Source organism: Acinonyx jubatus, chromosome E4, assembly GCF_027475565.1.
Source record: "Acinonyx jubatus isolate Ajub_Pintada_27869175 chromosome E4, VMU_Ajub_asm_v1.0, whole genome shotgun sequence".
NCBI classification, from domain to species: domain Eukaryota; kingdom Metazoa; phylum Chordata; class Mammalia; order Carnivora; family Felidae; genus Acinonyx; species Acinonyx jubatus.
The window spans coordinates 24,344,869-24,368,306 of record NC_069395.1 but is presented as its reverse complement, the minus strand read 5'-3'; the positions used below and the strand labels follow the sequence as shown (position 1 = coordinate 24,368,306).

At 53.1% G+C, this 23,438-nt stretch overlaps 1 protein-coding gene across 3 annotated transcripts in view; it reads left to right on the top strand.

The window, feature by feature from the left end:
* RASSF5 (Ras association domain family member 5) overlaps nt 1–23,438 on the top strand; it is a 71,697-nt gene that overhangs the window by 34,468 nt on the left and 13,791 nt on the right. Inside the window, exon 1 of one of the 3 annotated variants that reach the window (XM_027074925.2) lies at nt 2,797–3,361. The exons of the other annotated variants lie outside the window; for them this stretch is intronic. Within the exon in view, the coding sequence (XP_026930726.1) occupies nt 3,242–3,361 (120 nt within the window). The 5' untranslated portion in view covers nt 2,797–3,241. Of the gene's footprint in view, nt 1–2,796; nt 3,362–23,438 lie in introns of those variants that run through there. 3 annotated transcript variants of the gene reach the window in all.

The window sequence follows — 23,438 nt, the reverse complement described above, 5'->3', positions numbered from 1 at the left end:
ATGAGCTGTGATGGAACATGCTACTTCCCTCACTTTCCTGTCTATAAAATGGGTCTAATACCTGCTTTCAAGATTCTAGAGCCGCCCAAGTAATGAATGGTAAAAAGGCTTTGAGAAGCCTTTTCAGACACCAGTTTTTCTTAATATTTGGAACAGCATAGAATAGCACCCTAAAAGAACACAAAATCACTTCGGACTTTTCCTAAGCACGTCTGGCAGCTAGTGCGTTGCTCACAAGGGGAGACTCATGCCGACTCCTGGGGTACTTTGGCTTGACGTTTAAAGAGGCTGTTACTAGCTGTGTCTTAAGATTGCGCATTTTGAATGTGTAGCATCGCAGTTGCTTTCCAGAGGTCTCTGCGTGACTCCAAGGACACAGTGCGGCCCCCAAAGAACCTGGGGCTTGTGTTTTCTTAAGTACTGGATTCCCACTGAGCAAGAAGGTTCCTTTCATAAAGAAAAGTGTGTTTCTTTGCTGGCTGGACAAAGCAGGTAGGCTACTGATGGCCCACGGATCATGCAGAGCCCCCCTCTCTGCAGCGTTCCTCATTCTGGCACTGGACCTGGAGGCACTGGTGAGGCCAATACCAGATTCCTTTGCCTGAACCACTGTCTCTGGGGAATCTTCCTTCCAACAAAAATAAGTAAGTAAAAAGCCTCTAAAATACTCAGTTGAAGGGGCACCTGGGTGGCTCAGTCGTTTGAACGTCCACCTTTGGCTCGGGTCGTGATCTCACGGTTTGTGAGTTCAAGCCCTGTATCAGGCTCTCTGCTGTCAGCGCTGAGTCTGCTTCGGATCCTCTATCCCCCGCCCCCTCTGCCCCTCCCCAACTCGTGCTCTCTCAAAAATAAATACATTAAAAAAATAAAAATAAAATACTCAGTTGAAGAAAAGATTGTTCCAGATAATGCCAGAACCTACCTTCAACCCTATTAAATGTCAGCTCTTTCCCCAAAACACCTTGTAGCTCACTCGAGCCCCCATCCCCAGCTGCTTGCTTGCACTTATTATCTCCCTGTTAAGGTGGCAGTTACGGGTATTGACCCTTCTCCTGAGCCCAAGGCGGCCGGCCGGGGGTGCCAGCTCTCAGCTATCTCATGTTTGGACCTGCCAGGCACTCATAGGCTTCTGGGAAGAAGACTGTGTGGGACGATGGAGCCAGATTGGGCTGCAGTGTGAAACCCTCCTGAGCACTGACAGATTTGGCTAAGGTGGGGGAGGGAGAGGACTCCTCATAAAAATAACGAGAGCTGAAAAAGGAGTTGGCAGCTTGGTATCTGGGGGCTGAGTCTATCCCTCCAGCCGGTGTGCTTCCCTAGGACTGGCTGTTTCCAAACTGCAGGGAGAGCCAGGTGAACCTACCTGCAGAGCATCCTGTTAACTCCTCTCAGCCACTCTCAGGGTGCTCTGGGGTCCACAGGCCATCAGACTCCATCAGCACGGTGCCCCCAGCATTCCAGGCTCTGAAGGCTTTGTTTTCCTTTCCTGGGACTCCAGGCCGCATTATACAGAAAGATGGCAAGACGCACACCAGAACAGTCCCATTTCTGCTGAGAAGCTGTAGATCACAACGGCTAAGAGCATGGGCCCTAGAGTTGCATAGGCCTGGGTCTGAGGACCAGCACAAATATCCTACTTGTGTGACTCTGAACCTCAGTTTCCTCATCCATAAAATGGGAATAATAATCTCTACCTCAAGGCTGTTGGGCAAGTTAAATGGCAGACTGCATGTAAATGGCCTGGCACACGTAGGAGTTATTCAAGCAATGGTACTTCGAACTATTGCTGTACAAACGTGGTCTGAGGCATAATGGGGGTGTTGCCCTAATTGCTTTGGGGTTAAGCCCTAGTCAAGGAAGATGTCCCCTTCATCTAGTCTGATGGGGAAATGTACACGGCCATCTATTTTTTTTAAATATATATATATTTTCAAAGTTTATTATTTATTTTGGGAGAGAGAGAGAGAAGGGGAGGGACAGAGAGAGGGAGGGAGAGAGAGAGAATCCCAAGCAGACTGCGCACTGTCAGATGCAGGGCTGGAGGTCAGGAACCATGAGATCATGACCGGAAGTCTAACATTTAAGGGACTGAGCCCCCCAGGCGCCGCAACGTGGGCCATCTTTGATGGGAATGACAAGAACTGGCAAAGACCCCTCTTGCCAGAGTGTCAGGAAAGTGCACAAATAACCTGGGTGGTGGCTGCAGACTCCTTTGATATCCTGAGTCTTCCTGAGGGCCAAGTTCTGCGTGTGGGTGGAAGGGGAGGCTTGCTCTCCAGGTTGCCATAACTTTGCATATGATTTGCATATGCTTGTGGGGCCCCTGCAGTTTCTTCTGGCGTCTCCAAGTTAAAATATTGCTGCTTCTGCAGACAGAACAGATATTGATTTTCTTCTTCTCCGGTTACTTCTCTAACCACTCTGATTGACCGGGCTCCTTCGCCCAGTGAATGGGGGCTGTGAGAGTGGGATGAGGAGGTGGACGGAGGGGGGGGGAGGGAAGGGAGGAGAGACGCTGACGACCCTATAGCACACTCTACTCCGTGAACATGAGCCATCATGGGTGATGAGAATGAGCTGTTCCCAGAAGGATGAAGAAAAGACCTAGGGAAGTGTCTCCCTCGGGTGCGTCCTGGTCTGTTCCTTCCCCGCATCCTTGACCTGACCTCTGGTGCCCCAGGTCCACCTGGCCCCGGGATCCAGCGCCACCCAGTGAGGCGGGAGGCGCGGGGTGGGGTGGGGGTGGGGGGGAGCGCGGGCGGGGGAGGGGCGCCGCGACAGCCGAGCAGGGCTTTGGGGAACCTTGCGAGAGGAAGTGGCTTCCGACTTCTCCGCGCGCAGGGCGAGCGGCAGGAAAGGCGCGGGCAGGGGGAGGAGGTGTCGAGATGGCGCTCCGCGCGGGGGGCGGAGGGGACGAAACCGCAGATGCCGAGTGAGCCGGCGAGCGCGGCGCGCGAGGCGGGCGCCCACGTCCCACCCCGGAGCTTGCAGCGCCGGCGGCGCGCGGGGAAGCGCGCAGGTTACGCCGCAGTCCCAGCCGCTCGGGCCCGGGCTGAGAGCCCAGGCGGCCGGCGCCGGGTGCGCCTGGCCCCGTGACCGCCCACCCGCCGGCGGGGCTGGGAGCTCGCGCCCCGCGGGGCCCGGGGCGGGGACCCCCACCCCCGACCCCAACCCCAACCTCGGCCGCCGCGTGAGCCTGGCCGGTCACACGCGCCCGCTGCCTCGCGGGGCTCCGGGCTAGATGACGGTGGACAGCAGCATGAGTAGTGGGTACTGCAGCTTGGAGGAGGAACTGGAGGATTGCTTCTTCACTGCCAAGACCACCTTCTTCAGAAATGTGCAGACCAAACAAACTCCGAAGGTAAACCTAATGATCGAATGCAAGAGCCGTTCACGGGGGACGGGGGCGGGGGGGGGGGTGGTAAATAACCTCGGGTCTGGAAGGGAAACCTGTATCCTGGCCGACAGGCAAAGCCATGCGTTACCACTGCCGGTGGCCAGTTGCCCTGGGGACCCTCGTGAACTTGTCTGCTGAGCCTACCTAGGGTTGGATCTGGAGCCCTTCGGGGACCACCAGCAAGCACTGTTCTCTTTTTACTGCCCTTTTCAGTATTTCCTGTCCCTGGACCTTTTCAAAATGGCTCTCTACGACTTGGGGACAGCGCCTGGCTCAGGGTCTGGCAGCCTGCTTACCTGTGCCTGGGGAGGGTGACAGGGCAACTACTTTTTTTTTTTTTTTTTTTCATTTAACCCCCCAAACCTGAGCTTTGAAGCTCTAGATGGAAAGTGGATGGCACCCGGTAGGATAAACATTCATAGGTTGAAACTTCCGTATTGTGGGTAGCCAGGAACCATCTTAAAACACAGTTTTAGCAACTTTGCAGAAGTGCGTCAAGTTTTTAGAAGCAAACTATAATTTCTCTTCTACGTCATTGTCCTACGACCGTTTTAACTTACTGGCTTGCTTGGGGTAACCTCAAGGGCGGGTGTATGTGTTTCCTAATGGGGTCCTAGTGCTTCTTGCAGCAACTCTGGACACCCAGCATGCCTGAGGCCTCTGGCCACACCCTCCCAGTTGCCACAGATCACTTATCTGCCACATACTTGGTGGGAGTGGTGGCAGAGCTCTGTTTATTTGTTATGTTATTTAGATGAGAGGGATCCAAGCCAAGCCTTTGGAGAAGTTACCTAAAAGAGACTGTTTGTAGACAGAAGTGAGCTGTTAAATTGCACAGGTGTGTGCAGGCTCATCATTAATTTAGCAGTCTTACATGGATAGATTCACGAAAAACTTCCCCAGGCCTGACTCTGGGGCCTCCTTTGTGAATAATTCATCTTGCCTGTAGGTCCTGCATTTGCTGGGTTCTGACATCACACAAATGTACTGGACCTTTCAATTGTGAGAGGATACCCAAGAACCAAAGGAAAGGTTTTGATTTTAATGTTCGAAGGAATCAACTAAAACAGGCCCCTGGAACCAGCACCTGCTTTCTGGGGCACCCCTTTATGAGGCTGGAGAGCAGGGATGTTTCTGGAGGGCTGGGGGCGGGAGCAGGTAGAGCTGTAGATAGGGCTCATGCAGAACAGCGTGGTTGCAGACGGGAGGTGTCTTGCTCTCTCTTTAGGGTTCTTGCCTCATTGTGTGGACTGCCCCCCAACCCCCACCCCGAAGGTACTCTAGCCGTCTAGGGTCTTTAAGACCGGTGGCTCTCAACCTTAGCCACACACTGGGAGCTTTAGAAAATGTGGGTACCTGCCCACAACTGGAGAGTCTGACTTAATTGGCTTGGGGGACAGCCTGGGCATCAGGATTTTCAAAAGCTCCCCAGGTAACTCTGATATGCAACTGAGGTACAACCATTGCTCGAGCGAGTTTTGCTGCTGCCTGGGAAGGAAATGGTTCCTGTTTTTAAAACAAAGTTTAGCTGCTGTGCTTACTGCCAGCCAGGCTGTAAGCCCTTGGTCCCAGAAGGTGGGCTTTTTGCATGATTGGGTGGAGGAAGAGGCACTGCAAAGCTGAGGTTTCTTTTACTTGACAAATGAAGGAGGTAGCCGTTTCTGGTATTTCTTGGGAGAGATAGAAATACCATACACGGAAATATGCTGGGGTGGGGTTGGGGGTGGTGGGTGACTTGGTCGTTGGCCCAAACAGCCTCCTGTCCTCATCCCTGCCTCCCAACACTCCTTCCTAGCATCAGTCCTGAAAATACTTTGGTTTGGCACCCACATCAGCTCTTTCTTTACTCTGTCTAGTTCTTAAATCCATTCCCTATCATGACGCCTCTGCATATCTCCCTGCCTCATTTTGCCCAAGCACAGAAGCCCTCGGGGGGGCAGGAGTCCCTTCTAAGAAACTCCTGGGTGAGCCCCGGACAGGGTGATATGGAGAAGTACTTCCAAAAGGAAGGGGTTGTAGGCACCCCCACTCCCTAGCCTCTCCCCTGCCGAGCCACTGTATGAGATCTGTGACCCAAGGGCAGGGCTCCTCAGCCTGGACTTGCCTTCAGTGCAGTCCCCTCCGGGGAGGGACAGGGCACCCTCTGCCTGGCAGCAAGACCTGGGGTGGCCCCGCCGGTTGAAAAGGGAGCCGTCTGTCAAGGGGCGTGTGACTGACTCAGGAACTGAGGAAGCTTCATCCAAATGTTTCCTTCTTTCAGCCTTCGAAGTGTTGTTCTGCCTTTAATCACATTTTCAGCTCTGTCTTCAACCTGCTTCTTGGAAAGAGGTTTCAAAGAGATCTGTCAAATCACGACCTCATTCTAACTCCCAGAGATGATGCTTTTTTCCTGACTCAGAGATCGCCTCTGAGCGCCTAAGGGGATTCCTCTTTCCTGTCTCCACGGAAAGTGTTTGTGTGTTTCCCGGTGGCTGAGAGACTAGGGCCCCCATTCAGGCAAGGTAAAGACAGCGGCTATAAATAGCCTTGTCAGAACAACCTGTATCTGCTGCTGGCCCGAGCCTGGCTGGGACCAAGCCATGGGAAGCCTCGCTGCTGTTCCTGGTGCCACCACCTGGGAGTTGTCACTAGCCCAGCCTCCAAGGAGTCCCTGTCTCCAGCCCCTTTGGTGGGAGATTGGGGAGTGAGAAAAGCCTCCCCTTTCACAGAAAGGAGGCATCTGAAGGTAGACTGCAGCAGAGAAAGGGGACCGAGCCCTGGGCTCTTGCAGAAAATGGCAGCTGCCTGGGGAGCTGTGCCTCTGAGAGACAGGGCCACTGGGCAGCTTCAGGAGGTGAGGCCGTGCTGTCCAGGGACTGTCCCCCTTGCCTGAGCACAGTTAGGTTGCATTTCCTTGGGTTTTCTGTGTCCAAATGAGGCTCCTGGAGGCTTCAGGGAGAACCCACCTGTGTGCCTGGCAAGGTGCACCCTGCCACCCCAGTCTAACATTCTGCAGCCTAGAGGGGTGGGGTCCTGTCCAAGGTCATGCAGCAAGTTTTTGATGGACCCGGGGTTAGAAACTACATCTCTTGCCTCCTGACCCTGAGATTTTTCTGCATTAGTCCAACAAAAGGCAGCATGTGATGGTGCAGGGCCGGTGACGGTGAAGGCAGGCCCTCTGGCCATCCCTGCCATCTGCTTCTTCATTCCTGTCTGGGGTCTGACCCTGGAAGTGGGGCCGGCTTCCACCCGCCAGGTTTCCAAATGCCCACAGGTGGCGGCAGTTTAGGGTTTGGCCTCTGAGCTCTCCTTGCGTGTTCAGCAGGCTCCAGGCCCCTAGGACACTGGGGCCACCCCATACATCAGGGTGGCTGCTCCGAAAACACACGGAGCCTACTTCTTGCAGAGTGTCAGAACTGAAAGGGATCCATCTGGTGTGGTGCCCCACTTTACAGATGGAGAAACTGAGGCCCAGAGGGATGGGAGGACTTCACGAGGCCACGTGTGTGACCAGGTGGGGCCAGGACTAACACCCTTCTTGGACTCCTTGTCAGGTGCTATGCTTCATCCTCTTCACTCAGTGAATGGGCCAGGACAGTCTTGGGTCCTTGTCCTCTCAGAGCCTTCTACAAAATGGAAAGACCCAAACAACCTTAGGCTCCATCCCATAAGGCACACTAGCCAAGGGGACATTGACTGTGCATTGAACTGGCAGGGAGTTCCCTGCCATCAGTTCCAAAATCTTGCAACTTTAATCATGTACAAGTTCTTTTTGGTGTCTATCCTAAAATCCTGCTTGTTGTGTGTTTTCTTTGTGGCTATGGAGAGCAGAGGGTTGACTCTATCGATGGTTAAATGTCCTGAAGCCCACGTGGGACACACTCCCATCCTCCTCCACTTGCACCCTCAGGTTTTCTCTGGTCTGGGTTGACACCACTGATCCTTGAAACATTCAAGGCAGATGCACAGAGGAAGGGGCTCACAGAGGTCGGAGTAGAAGCCCCTCTGGTTCTGTTCCTGCATTCGGTCTCATCTCCTCACACCTCCTCTCCTCCGTCACCCCCTTCCTGGACGGGGCCTCTGTGGCACTCCAGGGACGTCAGCCAACCCTGATGACCAGTCAGGGAAATACCCATCGCTCTGCCAGCAGCAGACACAGCCCCTGCCCCTGCCCTTCTTGGCATAAGAGAAAAGAATACTAAAAATAAATGTGTTCCAAATGTGAGCAATAGAAATAAAAATAAGAATCTTCAGAACCATTGTTTTAGGTGCTATCTCAGAAGCCTGCACAGACCAAGGCGAACCTCAAAAGATGTTTCATGCCGGCCCAGCCCCAGGATAGCCCTCCTTTTAGTCCGTAGGCTGTATCCCCCTCCCGTGGAGTTCTTTGCCATTTGCCTTCTCTGGTCCTTCCCAGCATTGCTTTTCTCCGTGAAGATGGAAAGCCTTCTAAGACCACAAGTCACATCCCCTTCAGCTGCAATGCAGCACCAAGCACTGGTTTCAGAAGCAGAGTTCTGTCCAAGTGCTGGTTAGGTTTAGTTGCCGTGTCTTCTCTCCGGCATCCTGTATCATCAGGAGAGACTAAAGGTTCTAACGGCCCCTGTTTTTCAGTCATGGAACACAAGAGCAGTTTATTCCCGCCCCGCCCCCCCCCCCCCCCCACTTTAAGTCAAGTTGCATTGGCAGGTGGGGGCTCAGGACAACACATGGCAGATTTTTGTGGGCCAGGCCCGGAAATGGAGTGTTTCTTACACCCACATGCCATTGGCCAGAACTCAGTCACATGGCCGCACCTGACCACGAGGGAGGTTGGGAAATGAAGTACAGCTGTGAGCCCAGGTGGCAGAGGAAGAGGCTGTGGTGAGCATTCAGCTGTCTCTGCACGCACCCTTCCTCCCACCTTCTCTGTGCAACCGCCTTTGGAAGTTCTGCTCCAAACTTGGGGGCGGGCCATAGCTGTCTCTCCAGTCTTGTACCTCTCCTTCATCTGTCACCACGGCTATGCCGTTCCCGGGATGGGCTCCTGTCTCCCCCTGTTACACTGGCAGCTCCTTGAGGGCAGATGCTCCTCCTTACTCAGTGCTTCTCCATTCCTCTGCAGCATCAAAGCCCCCAGTGCTGCTCCCAGGTGGTCCAGCCCCCTGCCTCGGAGCGCCCTTTGGATCACGTTTTGAAAGTGGAGATTCGGGGGCCCCACCTCAGACTTCCTGGGTCATGAATCTTTGGAAGTAGGACCACCCTCAAACCTGCCTTCCTCCAGGTGATGAGCCTATTGATTGAAGTCTAGGAACCACCTATTTAGGAAATATTTAGTAACTTCAGTTGAAATACGAGACGGCATTTATCACAGAGTCCAGAGAGGTTCTTAGGCTGGAAATTGAAGCCAGAAGGTACAAGGATCTGTCCCTGGCCACACAGCTAAATAGCGACAGAACCGAGGCCTCGGGGCCCCTGGGGCCCCATTGTTCTCCCTACGACCTGTCGAACAAGGCTGCTGGAGTGGCAGCCTTTTGCCGTCGTGACCGGCACGTGCTGTAGTGGAAACAGCACAGACCCGTGAGCCAAGTCCTGGCTTGTCATCCCCGCTGCAGCTCGTAACTGAGGAGCTGTGGCCAAGTCTCTTCATCCCTCCAGGCTGGGACCTTCATTGTCCTTCCCACGACAGCACCTGTGGGAGGAGCCTGTCCTCATTTTCTTCCCCAAGAGTCCCTCGCCTCTTTGCACGGGAGCAGACCCTTCTCACCACCTTCTCATGGAGTTTAGGTATTGACGACCAAGCTCTAAGTTGTAAGGGCTTCCCTGGCGTGGGGGCAGGAAGAGGACCTACATGACTGACCCCGGAGGCCCCTCCTCTACGACTACTTGGGACTCAAGACATCCTCGCCTCTGTGTCCAGATGCCTCCCCTCTGGCCCACCCTTCCTTCTTCACAAGTTGAGACCATTTACTCTGCCTCAGCTGGCTTTTCCCTGTAGAGCAATTCCAGTTACAATTTGGGGCACCTGCCACATCCATCCATCCAGGCAGTTAAGGAGAAAGGAAGAAAGATTACACACTAGAATCAAATTCCAGCTCTTAGTTCACAATGTCCGGTTGGACTCTAGATCCAGCTTCCAGCCCATGAGCTTGGAAGGGTGGCCCCACTGGGCTCGGGCTGGGTGCCCAGGAGCCTGGGTTCCCTTCTGTCTTCCACTCTCGACTCATCAGGTAACCCACACCTGTGTACTTTCTGGCTTTGGGATCCTTCTGTATGAAGGACCCAGACCTGTCCTCATTAAGGGCCTTGGTTTCCTCTTCAGTCTACCTGTAAAAGAAAGTGGGGACCCAGGCCTGGCCTGGCATCTATTCCCTGAGGAAAGAGGACAGGATAACTTTGCCAAGAATCAGGAGCATTGAATTTCAGGGCCAGGAGGACAAAGGGAGCTGTAGGGACAGAAAACTCTGGATCACTGGGCCTGTGGCTTCTGTCCGCGGTGCTGTCCTCTCTTCTCTTCTCTCGCTCCACCCCAGCTTAGCTTAGTTTAACACTCTCCAGCCTATGTCCCCCATCTATCTCTCTTCCTGGGTCTAGAACCAAATATTCTGTAGCCTTTTGGAGGGCTCCCATGCCCCTTGGACAGCTAAAATTTAACATATCCGGAGACAACTCATAGTTCTGCCCATGACTGATTTCTCTTGGTATCTCTACCTCACCCTCGCAGTCACCTACCTTTGAAACCCCGGTGTCTCCCCCTCCTCCCTTTTGTCCACTCCATCACTGTGGGTTCTGCCTCCAGTGCTGCAGATGCCAAACCTCTCCTTTCTGTCTCCTGCCCTGTGTTGGGTGACCATCACCTCTCACCTGTATACTCCTGGAAGTTACCCAACTGCTTTCCGTCCCGTTTCTTCCCCTTTTGTACACCCTGCTTACGACTGCCAGGGGCATATCATCTGGTATCACGAAGCCTTCCGAGTCTCCTCCTTGCTTCCAGAGTGAAGCCCACACTTGGCTCTGGTTCTTTATATAGCCTCCCAAACCCTGCAATACCTGGCCTCTGTCAAGCCATTGTGTTTTTAACTTTCAGCACTGAGCGCCAGGGGTGAGGAGGACAAGGACAGATAAAACTCAGTCTCTGCACTTACAGACCGATGTTGTGCAACAGACCCTAGTTCCTCCCTTCCTCATCCATGAAGTGTCTGGATGGGTGGGGGCCGCTGGGCGGAGGGACGACCAGGTGGAAGACACTCTGCACGTGACACATGACTTTCATTAGGATGTGGCAGCCGCTCCCGGGACCGGGAGCTGGAGGGGCCGGCTCCCGGGATCAAGGGGTTTGGGCATGAATAGCCTAAGAGGTGGTGAGGGCAGGCTGGCAGCAGACTGGCAGTGATGGGGCTGCGGCAGCCGCTGGGAGGGGCGCGGGAGATTACCTTGACCTCTGAAAGGCGTATACTCCCCGAGCTGGAGCAGACTGCCAGGAGTCATTGCAGCCATTCCCCTGTTTCCAAGCAGGCCTGCAGGGAATCCAGCACAGGCAGGGGAGGGGAAGCTGTACTCATTCCCGCTATCCTCCTCCAATTCATTTTTCAGCCCTTCCTTGCCCGAGGTGCCATACAACGCGATTCCAGCTGCTTGGATCCCTGCTCCACTGGGCACTGTGAGTGTAGGGAGGGCAGCAGCCCAGTGCCAACTGGTCCTGACAGACCACACAGGCAGAATTTCAGTTGTTGTCAAGCTAAAAGATTGGCACCTTCAATGAGGTCGTATGTGAAAGAGGGCTAGCCAAGGCGGAGGCCCCCACCCCTCATTCGTCCCACTCCAAGACACGTGCTCTTCCCACTACACACTTGGCGCTTTGGGTGAGAGTTGAGTTTGAAAAGCTCCAAATGAGCTCCAGTCACCCATCTCAAACTCTGTTGACACCCCGTAGGAAGTGGGGGTTCTCATTCAGCTAGTTCCCTGAAATCCAGGTCAATTCTTCCTGCTCTGGTCTTGGGAAATCTGGCTTACCATACTCCGCTATCACCATTGCATCAACCTCCAGTTCGTGAGCCCCTCAGTGTCCTTCTCATCGCCTGGCGGTCCCCCAGTGTGAAGAGTGGTGTAGAATGGTCCCCCGCACTGTGATGTGGATGACAGTCAGGAGCCGGGTCTGCAGGGCTCTGACCTTGCAGTGGGGAATGTGAGGCAGGTCTCCACTGGCTGGAACACGAGGCGAGGTGGCAGGCAGGGCTAATCTCTACATTCACGCACGCAGGGGAGGTGTGGGTTCGTGAGGAGAATGTGGAAGCTGGTGGGTCTAGGGTGTCTAGAGATCATTTCCCATTGTGCCCACTTCTCTGTGCTCCCCAAACACCAGCATATCTTTTCTATCCCTCCTTTTGGTGGGCTGTAATTTTCTGGACAGAGGACCACATCTTGGTCATCATTGTGTCCTCGGCACGTGGTAGGTGCTTGATGCACATTTGGTAAGGAAGGGTGGGCTTGGATCTTCCTTCTAAATAAGAGAGCCTGAAGAGGCAGCAGGGGCTCCCCGGAGGGCCCATGCGCAAACGCTTTAGGGCACGGTATGTGAAAGCTGATCTCCCAGACTGTTTTCAAGGGAAGCTTGCTCAGATTCTGGATGTGGAATCGATGGATTTTTCCAGTAACTGTGAAAAGAAAAATCTCACTGAGTGAGCAGAAAATGCAAGGACAACTTTCCAAACATAGAGCGGCCTCTCCAACCCATCTGTGATTGCTCAGCTGTTTGCCCTGGAGGATGAGGGCAGGGAGGGCTGGGTCACTAAGCAACCGGGCCCTGGCACCTGCTGGCAGGAGTTGGTGTGGTCCTTCCTCATGTGGGGCCTGGGAGGGGGAGGGTTGGCGCCCAGGGGCCCATGTGAGGAGGCGGGAGAGCCTTCTGTGATGGGTTTCTTCTCTCTGCCTTTCAGCTGTGGAGAGAGGCAGGTTCAGGGGAAAGAACCAACATACTTCTCATTTAATTTCCCAGTTTAATTCTAAGCAAGTGGAGACCTTGGTTTGGCAGTCCTGGTAGTTCGAGTATCCTCTGTTGGCTCAGGTGATGTGGGCAGGTGAATCAGTGCTGGGCCTGGGAACCCAAGCCACAAGCCTTCACTGTGTGTGACCTCAGGAAGCAGGCTCACCGCTCAAGTCCTTACTTTCTCCTTCTGTACAATGGGTGACTTGGCCCTCCAGTGAAGAATAAGCGCTAAAGGAGGGCCCAACTTTTGGTCGTGGGACCCCAAGGAGAACTCCCCAGCTTGGGATAATAAAAGACATGGAGATGGGTGATGAATTCTGACGTGGGGATGTGGGGTACATGACTGGGGTGCACGGAGGTATAAAGACCAGGAGGGGGTCTCCTGGCAAATGGCTAGAATGTATAACAGCGACAGTGAATTATTGGGCCCCAATGTGGTGGCAGGTGCTTTCCGTGCGCAGGCTCAGTTTATCCTCGCAACACCCATCTGTGCTTTCCATCTGACAGTGGGGAAACTGAGGTACCAAAGGGGTCATGCAGTACTAAGGGGCAGATCCAAGATTCAGGCCCAAGTCTAATGCCAGAACTCCTAGCCCCTAAGCTCTGCCGCTTCTCCTAAAGCTCTTTCCAGAATTTTCCTACTTGACGCCCCAGCAGTGAGGCCCAAAGGTGCCTACCGATGCAACCCCATGTCGGCAGCACCCATCTTGGAGCTTCTGAGGATGGTGCTCTTTGCCCGGCCATTCAGGAGGGGGAGGAAACCGAACATCCCTGTCCCCGAGGCCGCGTGACACAGTGAGAGGACACACACTTGAGAAGACTCAGAGTCACTTAATAATCACCTAAGACACGTTTCGGTATCACAGATTAGTCCCCAACATCGATGTGGGGTGGGGTTAGCCAGGCGGGCAGCACAGTGACAAGAGGACACGTGTGGGCTGGTGAAGAGGCCCCAGCACCCAGCACCAGCCGGCTTGCCAAGCTGAGGGCATAGGTGGGGTCTCCAGTTAGAGGAAGCCGAGAGGGACTGCCCTCCTTCCCTCGGGCCAGTGCACACTGGTGTCCTGGAGTCCCCAGCCACCCCACCCCTTGTAGTAAGGGTGGGCCATGCAGGCGTGCTGGGCTCTGGGTACTGGCCCCCACGTGCCGCTCTCCACTTCTGAATTATCCGAATCTTTGACGGCATCGAATGCCCTGTACTTGAAGGAGCTCCAGTGAGCTGGAGCCCGGATGTAGTAGGAGACGGTGCCCCTGCAGCCAGGGCGCCCACATCCTGTGCGGCCCAGGAGAGGGCCTGCAATTACAACACACGAGCCGGGCTCCTAAAGCCACCCCCCGCCCCCCGGCATGGCCCGTGATTCTGCTGGCTTTGACTCTGTGCTCTCAGAGCCCATGGGATGGTCCACGGAGCTGAGGAGCCCTTTTTCAGAGTGTTCTTGTGCAGGGAGGTCCCCTGTGTGAGAGAGAGGAAGCAGTTTGGAGGTGGCCGTGGACGGCTCTGAAGGCAAGTCAATACCCAGCTCCCAGCGTGATGACTTCAGGAGTATACCATGATTCTGGGGCCTGCAGAAGAAAGAAGACACAGAAACACAGACGTGTTTCCCCAAATCTTCCTCTTGCTGACACATCCACTTCCCTAGGGGTGTATAAAGTTGGAAAGCCGGACATGGCCCCTTGACCGTGGCCAGCTATGATGGGTTGGAGGGGGAGCATCTGAGGCAGGTTGGGGAGTCCCCGCTACTTGGGTCACCTGACAACTCCGGCTGCTTCAGCATGGGAGTGCTTGGGCCTTTTCGTCCCGAGACTCCTTCAGATCTCTAAACCCAGGCTTCTGTGTGCCTGAGCGCCTCTCTAGAGAGCCACCTGGGAAGCTCTACGACCCTCCCCTCGCTGCAGAGCTCCTCTGTTTGGATCAGCCCTAGTGTCCTGCCCTTTGTTAGTGCACGCAGGAGAGTGGCCTGTGGCCAGGAAGAGAGCCTGGCCCCTGGAGGATGATGGGGCCTACGTGCTTGGAAGTGGGATCGACTCCTCACTTGCTTGGAATATAGAAAGTAAGGGACGCTCCCAACTATATGGGAACCAGATGAAACAGGCTGGTTACAAGGCCTCCAGGCTCCTCTGCCCTTGGAATCCTCTTTTTTTTTTTTTTTTTTTTAATTGTGATAAAATATATGCTACGTAAAATTTACCATCTTAACCATTTTTACGTGTGCCGTTCCGTGGCATGAGGCACATTCACAATGTTGTGCAGCCACCACCACTGTCCATCTCCAGAACTTTCCATCTTCTCCGGCTGAAACTCTGTCCCCAGGAGACGGAAGTCCCCCGTTTGCCTACCCCCAGCGCCCCTGGCAGCCGCCATTCTGTGTTCCATCTCTGTAGATCTGACTGCTCTGGGAACCTCACGTAACTAGAATCATACAGTATTTGTCTTTATGTGACTGGCTTATTTCACTGAGCATAATGTCTTCAGGGTTCATCCACGTTGCAGCATGTGCCAGAATTTCCTTCTTTTTTACGGATGAATAACATTGCATTGGATGTCTACAGCACATTTTGTTCATCTACCCGTGTGTGCATCGGTGGGTGGCTTCTGCCTTTTGGTTAGTGTGAATAGTGCCGCTGTGAACACGAGTGTCCAAACACCTGTTTAAGTTTTATTCTCATCTCTTTCAGGTGTATGCCCAAAAGTGGCCTTGCTGGATAATATGATGATTCTTTGTGTTTAATTTTTTGAGGAATTGCCATGCTGTTTCCCAGGCGGCTTCAGCATTTTGCATTCCCACCAGCAATGTACAGGCTTCTGACTTCTCCACAATCTTGCCAACGCTTTGTATGTTCTGTGTTTTTGATAATGGCCATCCTAAAATGAGCATGAGATGGCATCTCGTTGTGGTTTTGATTTGCATTTCCCTGATGATTAGTGATGTTGATACATCTTTTCATGTTCTTACTGGCCATCCGTATATCTTTGGAGAATGCCTATTCAAGTCTTTTGTCCGTTTTTTTTAAATTGTTTTTTTTCCATGCTGTTGTTGGCTTGTTGGGGTTCTTTATATGTCCTGGGTAGTGGTCCTTTGTCAGACATATGATAAGTGGAATCTTGTGTAAATTGCTTCTGAAAGAGCAGGGTCCAGCCTTCAGAGAGACCGGAGTCTGGGACGGGGTAGTGAGACCCACTCAGTCCCGGCCCACCATCATCCCTGATTCACTGCTTAGTGCTCTGGATCACCCCTGTCTCACTCTACAGCTCTCTGCTTCTGGGTGGTCTGGGAATGCAGGGATGGAAAAGGTACAGTCGCTGGCTTTGGAGCCAAACTAAGGAAGCAGGGAGACGGAAAGGAGGCTGACCTAGGTGAGGCTGGGTGAGGGGACAGGGACCTAGATGGAAATCCAGTGAGGAAAACTAACCTGGAGAAAGACCTTCTCTTGCCCTAGGAACCCCAAAGGCATGAGAAAATGCCCCAAGGGAAAACTCCTGTGGCCGTTGAAGTAGAATGGGTGTCACCCCCTTCTGCCTGGATTCACACTTGAGACCTCTGAGCTGAAAAGGGGGCTTCAGGAAGGCCCACGGCAGGGGAGAGTAGAGATGGAAGGGGTTTGCATTATCTACGGGGGTCTCCTCTGATTCCCAGTCATTGTCTCACAAGTCAGTAGATGCCGTGGACTAGGATATAGGAGCCTTATGCAATTCTGGAACCTTTGAATCTTCCCGTATTTGTTTGGGGATTTGTGTGCATGTGTGTGTGCACATGTGTGTGCGTGCACATGTGTGTCTTATTACTTCTTTGTGTTTTATTCAGTTGATTAGGCGAATGTTTAATGAGCCCTTCCTGTCTGCCAGGCACTGTCTGGGGAGCTACATCAGTGAACAGAGCAGTCCCTGTCCTCAGGGAGCTTGCCTTCTGTTATCAAGCTGCAGGGAGGTGGGCTGATTGGCAGAGGCAGCCAGGCCACTGTGTCCAGGCCATGGCCAGGCAGGGGTGGCCAGGCAGGGGTGTGGGGGGAGTGTCAGGAAGACCTCTAGGGCAGAGTACATGTGCAGCGTTCCAGAGGGCAGAAGAGCAAATAGTGTCCCTGGGGCCCACAGTGGCGAGGAAAAGAGAGGGAGGGAGTCCATCTAGGCCTGCGAGGGGTCCCTGGGACTAGGGTAACCAAATATGCTGGTTTGCCCGGGACTGTCCTGATTGTAGCACTGAAGGTCCTGCATCCCAAGAAAACTCTCAGTTCCTCAGGTCACCCTACCTGGGACTCCGGCGTTGAAAGCACTGCTGACTTATTCACGAGACACGGTGGCCTATGGTGCCAGAGGGACCCGCGATACTTTAAGGGCCCACAAAAGTGTTTTGATTTCTTTTAAAATCAGGAGGAAGAAATCCTTTGTTTTCTATATAATAATAATATATTTTTCTTGATATCAGTGCTATCAAAAAATAAAATTTCCTATCTTTGTTTTTTTTAATGGTGGAAGAGGGGCCCATAGCACTGAAGACAAAAGTGCTTAGGACACACAGAGTCACAACCTGGCTTTGGCTGAAGGGCCTGTCAGGAGATCAAGGTTAAGGCAAGAGGACTCCCACATTGAGTCAGCCCCACCGCCCAACCTTTCCTCTGCCCTGCCAGACCGATGACCGCTGCCGCTGACGACGGTTATGATGATGGTTCTCTAGCTGCTGTTTCTCGAGTGCTTACTCTATGCGTGCATTGTGCTAAGCGCTTCCAGATGTGCAATCTCATTTCATCCCCGCGACAAGTGTGTAGAGAAGGCCTCGTTACCTGCGTTTCTCAGACGGAAATCCGAGTCTCAGGGACGCTGACTTGCCCACGTGCACAGACAACTGAGGGCACGCCAGCCGTGCAGGGCGGTGTGGTCTGGCAGTGAGGAGCAGGGGCTCTGGGTAATAACACACAGCCCTCACTGAGTTATGGCAAAGATGAAATGAGACTGTGACTGCGAAACCCTGGCCTGTTGGCGATTTTTGCTATTATAACGAGGCGCCGCAGGGCTTGAACCCAGGTCACTGCGGCTCCAAGGCCCGCGGGGAGCTGATGTTCTCTGGTCCTGACTCACCCCAGAGGACCCGCCCCTGCTTGTAGACTGAGATGGCCACCTCAGTGAGGGGCACTGTGCGCGGGCTCCAGGACACGCCGGCCGCCCGGGGAGCCCGCTGGCATGGCCTTCATCACATGCACACATGCGGAGCTGATCTGGCTGCCTAGAAGCGCGAGGCTCTGCGCAGACGGCGCCTGCTGTCTGGTGTTCACGGTGCGCGCATCTCTGTCTTCCCTCCACGGATAGCCTGTGCGCTCCCCAGGACGGGGGCCATGGCTGGCCGCTTTCATGTCCCAAGGTGCCTTTCACACTCCCCACCCCATGGGCAACTCAATCAGTTACTGTTGACTGACTGTCTGCGTTGACCATCTGCTCTACAATTTTGTCTTTGGGGACTTCAGTCTCTTTCCAGTTTCTCATGTCCCACCCCCTTTTTATTTCCTGCTCCTCTACCTCCCCCGCCCTCCCCAGAGCAGCTCAAATTCTGCATGGCTCTGCTTGTAGGGATTGGCTCCGTGATGAAGCCCGCCCCTTCCTTCCTCTGATGGGAATAACCTACTGGAGAACACAGTTCAGGAGTTTCCAATCCTTTTACTTCTGGGACATTGGACAGCTCCATGGAAGGATCTGGGGGAGTCAACCCCTTCACTGCCCAGGGTGAGGCTGGGACAATCATTCCAGAACACGGACCATCTGCGACCTGGAAGGGGGCCCTGTGGTGAGACCCTGTGGGGCTTCCTCTTTCCCGTCTGGTTGAGGCCGTCACCAAGGGACCAATGAGCCTTGAATGTGGTCTGGGCTTTGGGCAGGGCATTCCCAGCCCAGGCAGAGGGGTGTCTGCCCCTTTCCTCTGAGATTCCTATTCAGGACAGGCTTAACAGAAACATCAGGTGTGTGGGGCCCGTGCTGCTGTTGGGCAGCAGCGTAGGTGCGAGGTGTCCACAGATGTCCTTCTCATGCAGGAAGGCCTCGCCGAGGCTCTCCCCTCTCCCGACATAGGCCTGGGGTTGGTTTCCAAGGGGCGAGAGAGTGGCTGCTGGCAGATTTGCTAAGAGCTGAGAAAGAGGAAGTGTGGCAAAGACTCATGGTGAATGGCTTCCGGGATAGTTTTTGTTTTGTTTCCTTGGGTTGTGTGAGTTAGGAAGGTGTAAAGCTACTTGAGTTTGGCTCACACGGTGACTTACAGACGAGTAGAGAAAGCAAGTGGCCAGTGGTGAGACAAGTAAGGCTGTAGAGGTGAGACGCGTTCTCATACCGTCTTACAACAGTCATTACCACTGCATTTCGGGCAAGCCCAGCCGTCCTCCGAGGGACCCCCACCCCCACCCCAGCTCTCTGAAATAGAAGAGGAAGCAGTGACGAAAGAAGCCACCCTCCGATGTAAACTCGTAGAGCTGCAAAGGGGTCTCACTTCGTGATTTCACAGATGAGGAAACTGAGGCCCCGAGAGGGGAAGTGACTTGCCGGAGGCCGTCGGTCATGACGGTGTTGCACTGGTTCCTACCAGGAAGCCGTAAAGAGCTGAGCCACGGGGCTGGCCAGCCAGCCGAAGCCCACGGCCCTTGCGGCCTTGCCTTGGCATCAGCCTCTTGGGGTGCCGGTCAGCGGGACATGTCCTGGGCCTGACTGCAGCCCGTGGCAGAGCCCTGGGCTGGGCGCCACCCAGTCTACTCCACCCTCTCCTTGCCTCCTCCTTGAAAGTCACCGCGGAGCTCTGCGGAGCCTTGCAAGGGGTAGGACAGAAGCACCATCATCAGACATCAGGTCTGTCTCCCTCCAGGGAGCATCTAATTGGGAAGATGGGATTAACACATGTGAAATAATAATTAAACAATAAAAGGCAGCATATAATTAGATCCAAATGCAGCCGCACAGGCTGTGAAGACACCTCCATGGTCCTTGTAGTAGTGGATTTGTCAGCCAGCGACTGCAGAGGCCCGTGGCATGTGGTAATTTGCAGCTTGGCGACAACAGGAATCTGAGGCTTCGGGGCCACGGGGCTGGGGTTTGGGAGTCAGTCCCCGAGCCAGTGCGTGAGCCCTACTGCCCACGGGCATCCCTTCCTCAGCCAGCCTGTTGCCTCCTCATGGGAGACAGAAAGACAGTAAGCACAACTCCAATGAAGCGATGAAGCCTTTGCCCACTTGCACAACATGTCCATTAAGTGAGAGTGAGGACCAGGGGTGTGAGGAAACACAGGAAGTACATGGCTCTCGGCAAGAGTATCATTCAGAAGAAAGGCAGCATCCGGTACAAACCTGTATATGCCTTCCTCCAATTGGGAATGAAAATGTCGGAGATCTCCTATGGTAGGAGAGTGGAGAGTGAGGACACCGCCATGGGCGATGGCACCAGGGGAGATGGGAACTGTGTATTCTAAGCAGGAGAAACCGCCCAATGGCGTAGAGCAGAGGTGAGCAAACTACTGCTCATGCACCGGATGCCATAAATAAAGTTTTACTGAAACATAGCCATGCTTGTCCTGCGGCTGCTTTGTGCTACAGTGGCAGAGTTAAGTAGTTACAACAAAGACTGTATGGCCAGCAAAACCTACAGTATTTACTACCTGGCCCTCTGCAGAAAAAGTTTGCCAGCCACCAGAGCCAACAAACTCTATGGCATGGTGGTCAAGCCTGATTAAGTGCTCAAGGAAAATGAGAAATGAGACTGGCTCATAGGGGTAGGACTTTGTAAGCCTGGGATGACCGTAACCATATGTGCCTTTGGATGGGTTTGATAATTTCCAAAACGGTTTTTGCACCCATTATCTCATTTGGTCTTACCTTGGCATGAATCCTATCAGGCAATAAAGGATTTGTATTTCAAATTGACAGATAAAGCTGAGGCTTAAGGAGGTTATCGGATTTCCTCAAGATCACTTAGTTAGTAATGGGGATCAGAACCCAAATGCATGCTTCTGTCCATCCTGCAGGTATTTCCTCAGCCTCTACTTGTTCCGAGCTGCATCTAGGCTCTGGGATGCCGTGATGGATAAGACAGGTATGGGTGCTTCTCTTACGGAACTCAGTCTACACTGAAATCCAAGGCTCATTGCTCTGTAATTCCTAGGGAGAAATAAGATCTTTCCCCCTACTCCTTGTAGGCAATAAGGAGCCATTGAAGGTTCTTGAGCAAGTACCTATTATCCATTTCATGCTTAGTGCCGCTGGGCACAGAGAATAAATAGAAGCATGGTGTAGGTCGTTAAGAAAATTCACTCTAGCTGAGAAGACAACTCAAGATAGAGAGATAGCCTACTTGGAGGTTAATATAAGTAGATGAGTATTGAAGTGCCAGATGGTATAGTGCTAGCTTTAGGTGTGGGTTCGCTTTAACCTTGCTGGTGCTCAGTTTCCTCATCTGTGAAATGGGCATTCCCATGCATTTGTGGGGAGGATGAAGTGAACTAACACATGCCAAGTGATCAGAGTGCTGCCTGGCATACGTAGCTGGTAAATAAATAAAATAAGGGATGGTCATCATCACCATCATTCAAGGCAGGAGTGGTCAGAGAGGCCGGGGCAAGTTGAAGGACCTCAAGTGGGCAGATGGGAGCGATACGATGAAAACATCATGAAGGGAGAAGAGGCTGAGGAGTTTAACAAGAGGGAAGTGAAATTTTTGGCAAAAATGAAGTTTGTGTAACTCGGGTCAAGAAAAAAAATGGCATGAAGGTACCTGATGTATCAGAACGTATCTGATTCTCCTCAGCTCACTGCTCACCCTGGGGCCCCCTTGTTGCTGGGGCTTTGACGGGCTGCCCTGTGTCCACTTGGGGATACTAGAAGCCACAGGACTCACTCAGAGCCTCTTCTTCCCCAGTGACCAAAATCAAGACATGTGTCATTGATTAGAACGCAGTTAGAGGCACCTGGGTTGCTCAGTCGGTTAGGTGTCTGACTCTTGATTTTGGCTCAGGTCACGATCTCATGGTTCCTGAGTTCAAGCCCCAGGTGGGGCTTTGTGCCGACAGCACGAAGCCTGCTTGGGATTCTCTCTCTGCCCCTCCCCTGCTCATGCTCTCTTTGTCTCTCTCAAAATAAATAAATTTTAAAAAAAACTTTAATAAAAGAAGAATGCAGAGTTAACCAATGTTTGGGTTTCTTTTTTTTTTTTAAGTTTTATTTTTTTACTTACTTTTGAGAGAGACAGAGACAGAGAGAGAGAGAAAGCATGGGAGGGGGCAGAGAGAGAGAGAATCCCAAGCAGGCTGTGCACTGTCAGCACGGAACCTGATGGGGGGCTTGAACTCATGAACCACAAGGTCATGACCTGAGCCGAAATCAAGAGTCAGACCCTTAACCAACTGAGCCACCCACGCACCCCTGGGTTTCTTCCTAAAGTAAAATTCAACTTCAGGTAAATCTGCTCTGAGACAGGCCCCAGACCACAGGGATGGTCCTCTTAACTTTGATGTTAAGGATAATATTTTCTAATGTTTATTTATTTTTGAGAGAGAGAGAGAGAGAGAGAGAGCCAGTGGGGGAGGGACAGAGAGAGCGGGAGACACAGAATCCAAAGCAGGCTCCAGGCTCTGAGCTGTCAGCGTAGAGCTCAACATGGGGCTCGAACTCACGAAACTGTGAGATCACGACCTGATCCGAAACCAAGAGTCCGACGCTCAACCGACTGAGCCACCCACGTGCCCCTGTGATATTTTAATAGAAAAGTTTGAGGATCACTCTCTCGGGGGAGCATTTCTGTTCTGACCCCTAGCAGCTAGCCTCTTCACGTGGCTGTACCCTAATAAACTTGAGCCCTGAGAGGCAACGCAGCCCTTTCCATAGCTTAGGATGTGGGAGCACAAACCTATTTTTCACCAGTGTCTTGGATGTGCCAGCTGCATCGGGAGCAGCTAAACCATCTGCCACCGATGCCAGCGGCTTAATCAGAGCGGATGAATTCCATGCCAGATGCACCGAGATGTGTAAACCCCCTACGAGGGACACCTCGCAGGCCGATGCCGGTATTTGTTCAATCAGAGTGAGTTCCCGTTCTGTCTCCATCTTGGGCTAACCTAGGAGACAAAATGCTAGCTGCGTGGTTTCTAGCTTTGTACCCGTGAACGGAAACAAATCTTTCACTTTGAGGACTTGAAAATCTGGCGGGTGAATAGAAATTGAGGTCTTTGCCTTACCCTCTGAAGATTACTGTATTATTGACCTTGTTCACAGAGCGGATACTTCCTTTTAGGTAAACCTCCGGGCAGTGAATATCTGTAGGTGGCCAAGTGTTAATTCTGCTGCTGGATGGCGACCCTTGGGATCTGAAATGGGCTGCGAGGGGTCTATACCAGTTCTTCTCAAACATTGCTGAACATCAGAATTACCTCTGCCCAGGCTGGACCCCAGGCTGGACCCCCTGCCCAGGCTGGACCCCAGGCCATAACTCAGAATCTCCAGGATGGAGCCCAGTGTTTTTAGAGATCCCCTAGATGATTCCGTGTGTAGCCAAATTTAAGAACCATGGGCCTAGGAGCACCTGGGTGTGGCTCCGTCGGTTGAGCATCTGACTCCTGATTTTGGCTCAGGTCATGATCTCATGGTTTGTGGGTTCGGACCCCACATCAGGCTCTGGGCTGACAGTGCAGAGCCTGCTTGGGATTCTCTCCGTCTCTCTCTGCCCCCTCCCTTGCTTGCACTCTCTCTCTCTCTCAAAATAAATAAATAAACATTAAAAAAATTAAAAAAAAAAAAGAAAGAAAGAACCACTGGCCTCGCTTCTGTATCATCCCTGGGAAGGAAGGGATTAGTGAGCTCCCGTGGCTGTGGCTGGCTGGCTCGCTGGCTGGCCTGCTTTGGCAGGTGCTTCATCCAATCCATGGGTCAGATCTTGTCTGGCAGATGCAGTCTGGGCGGCAGGCATAGCGGCCCCAGGTGCTGACACACCAGGCTGGGGGACTCCACGTGTTGGCCACACAGGGTTCCTGGCACTTCCGACGGGGCGGGGAGACCAGGATGCCTGTCTTTTGCATCAGTCCTGGAAGGGGTGACCTCGGCTGCTTGCGTCACTTCCCCAGGTTTGTGGCGGGAAAGGGGGCGGAT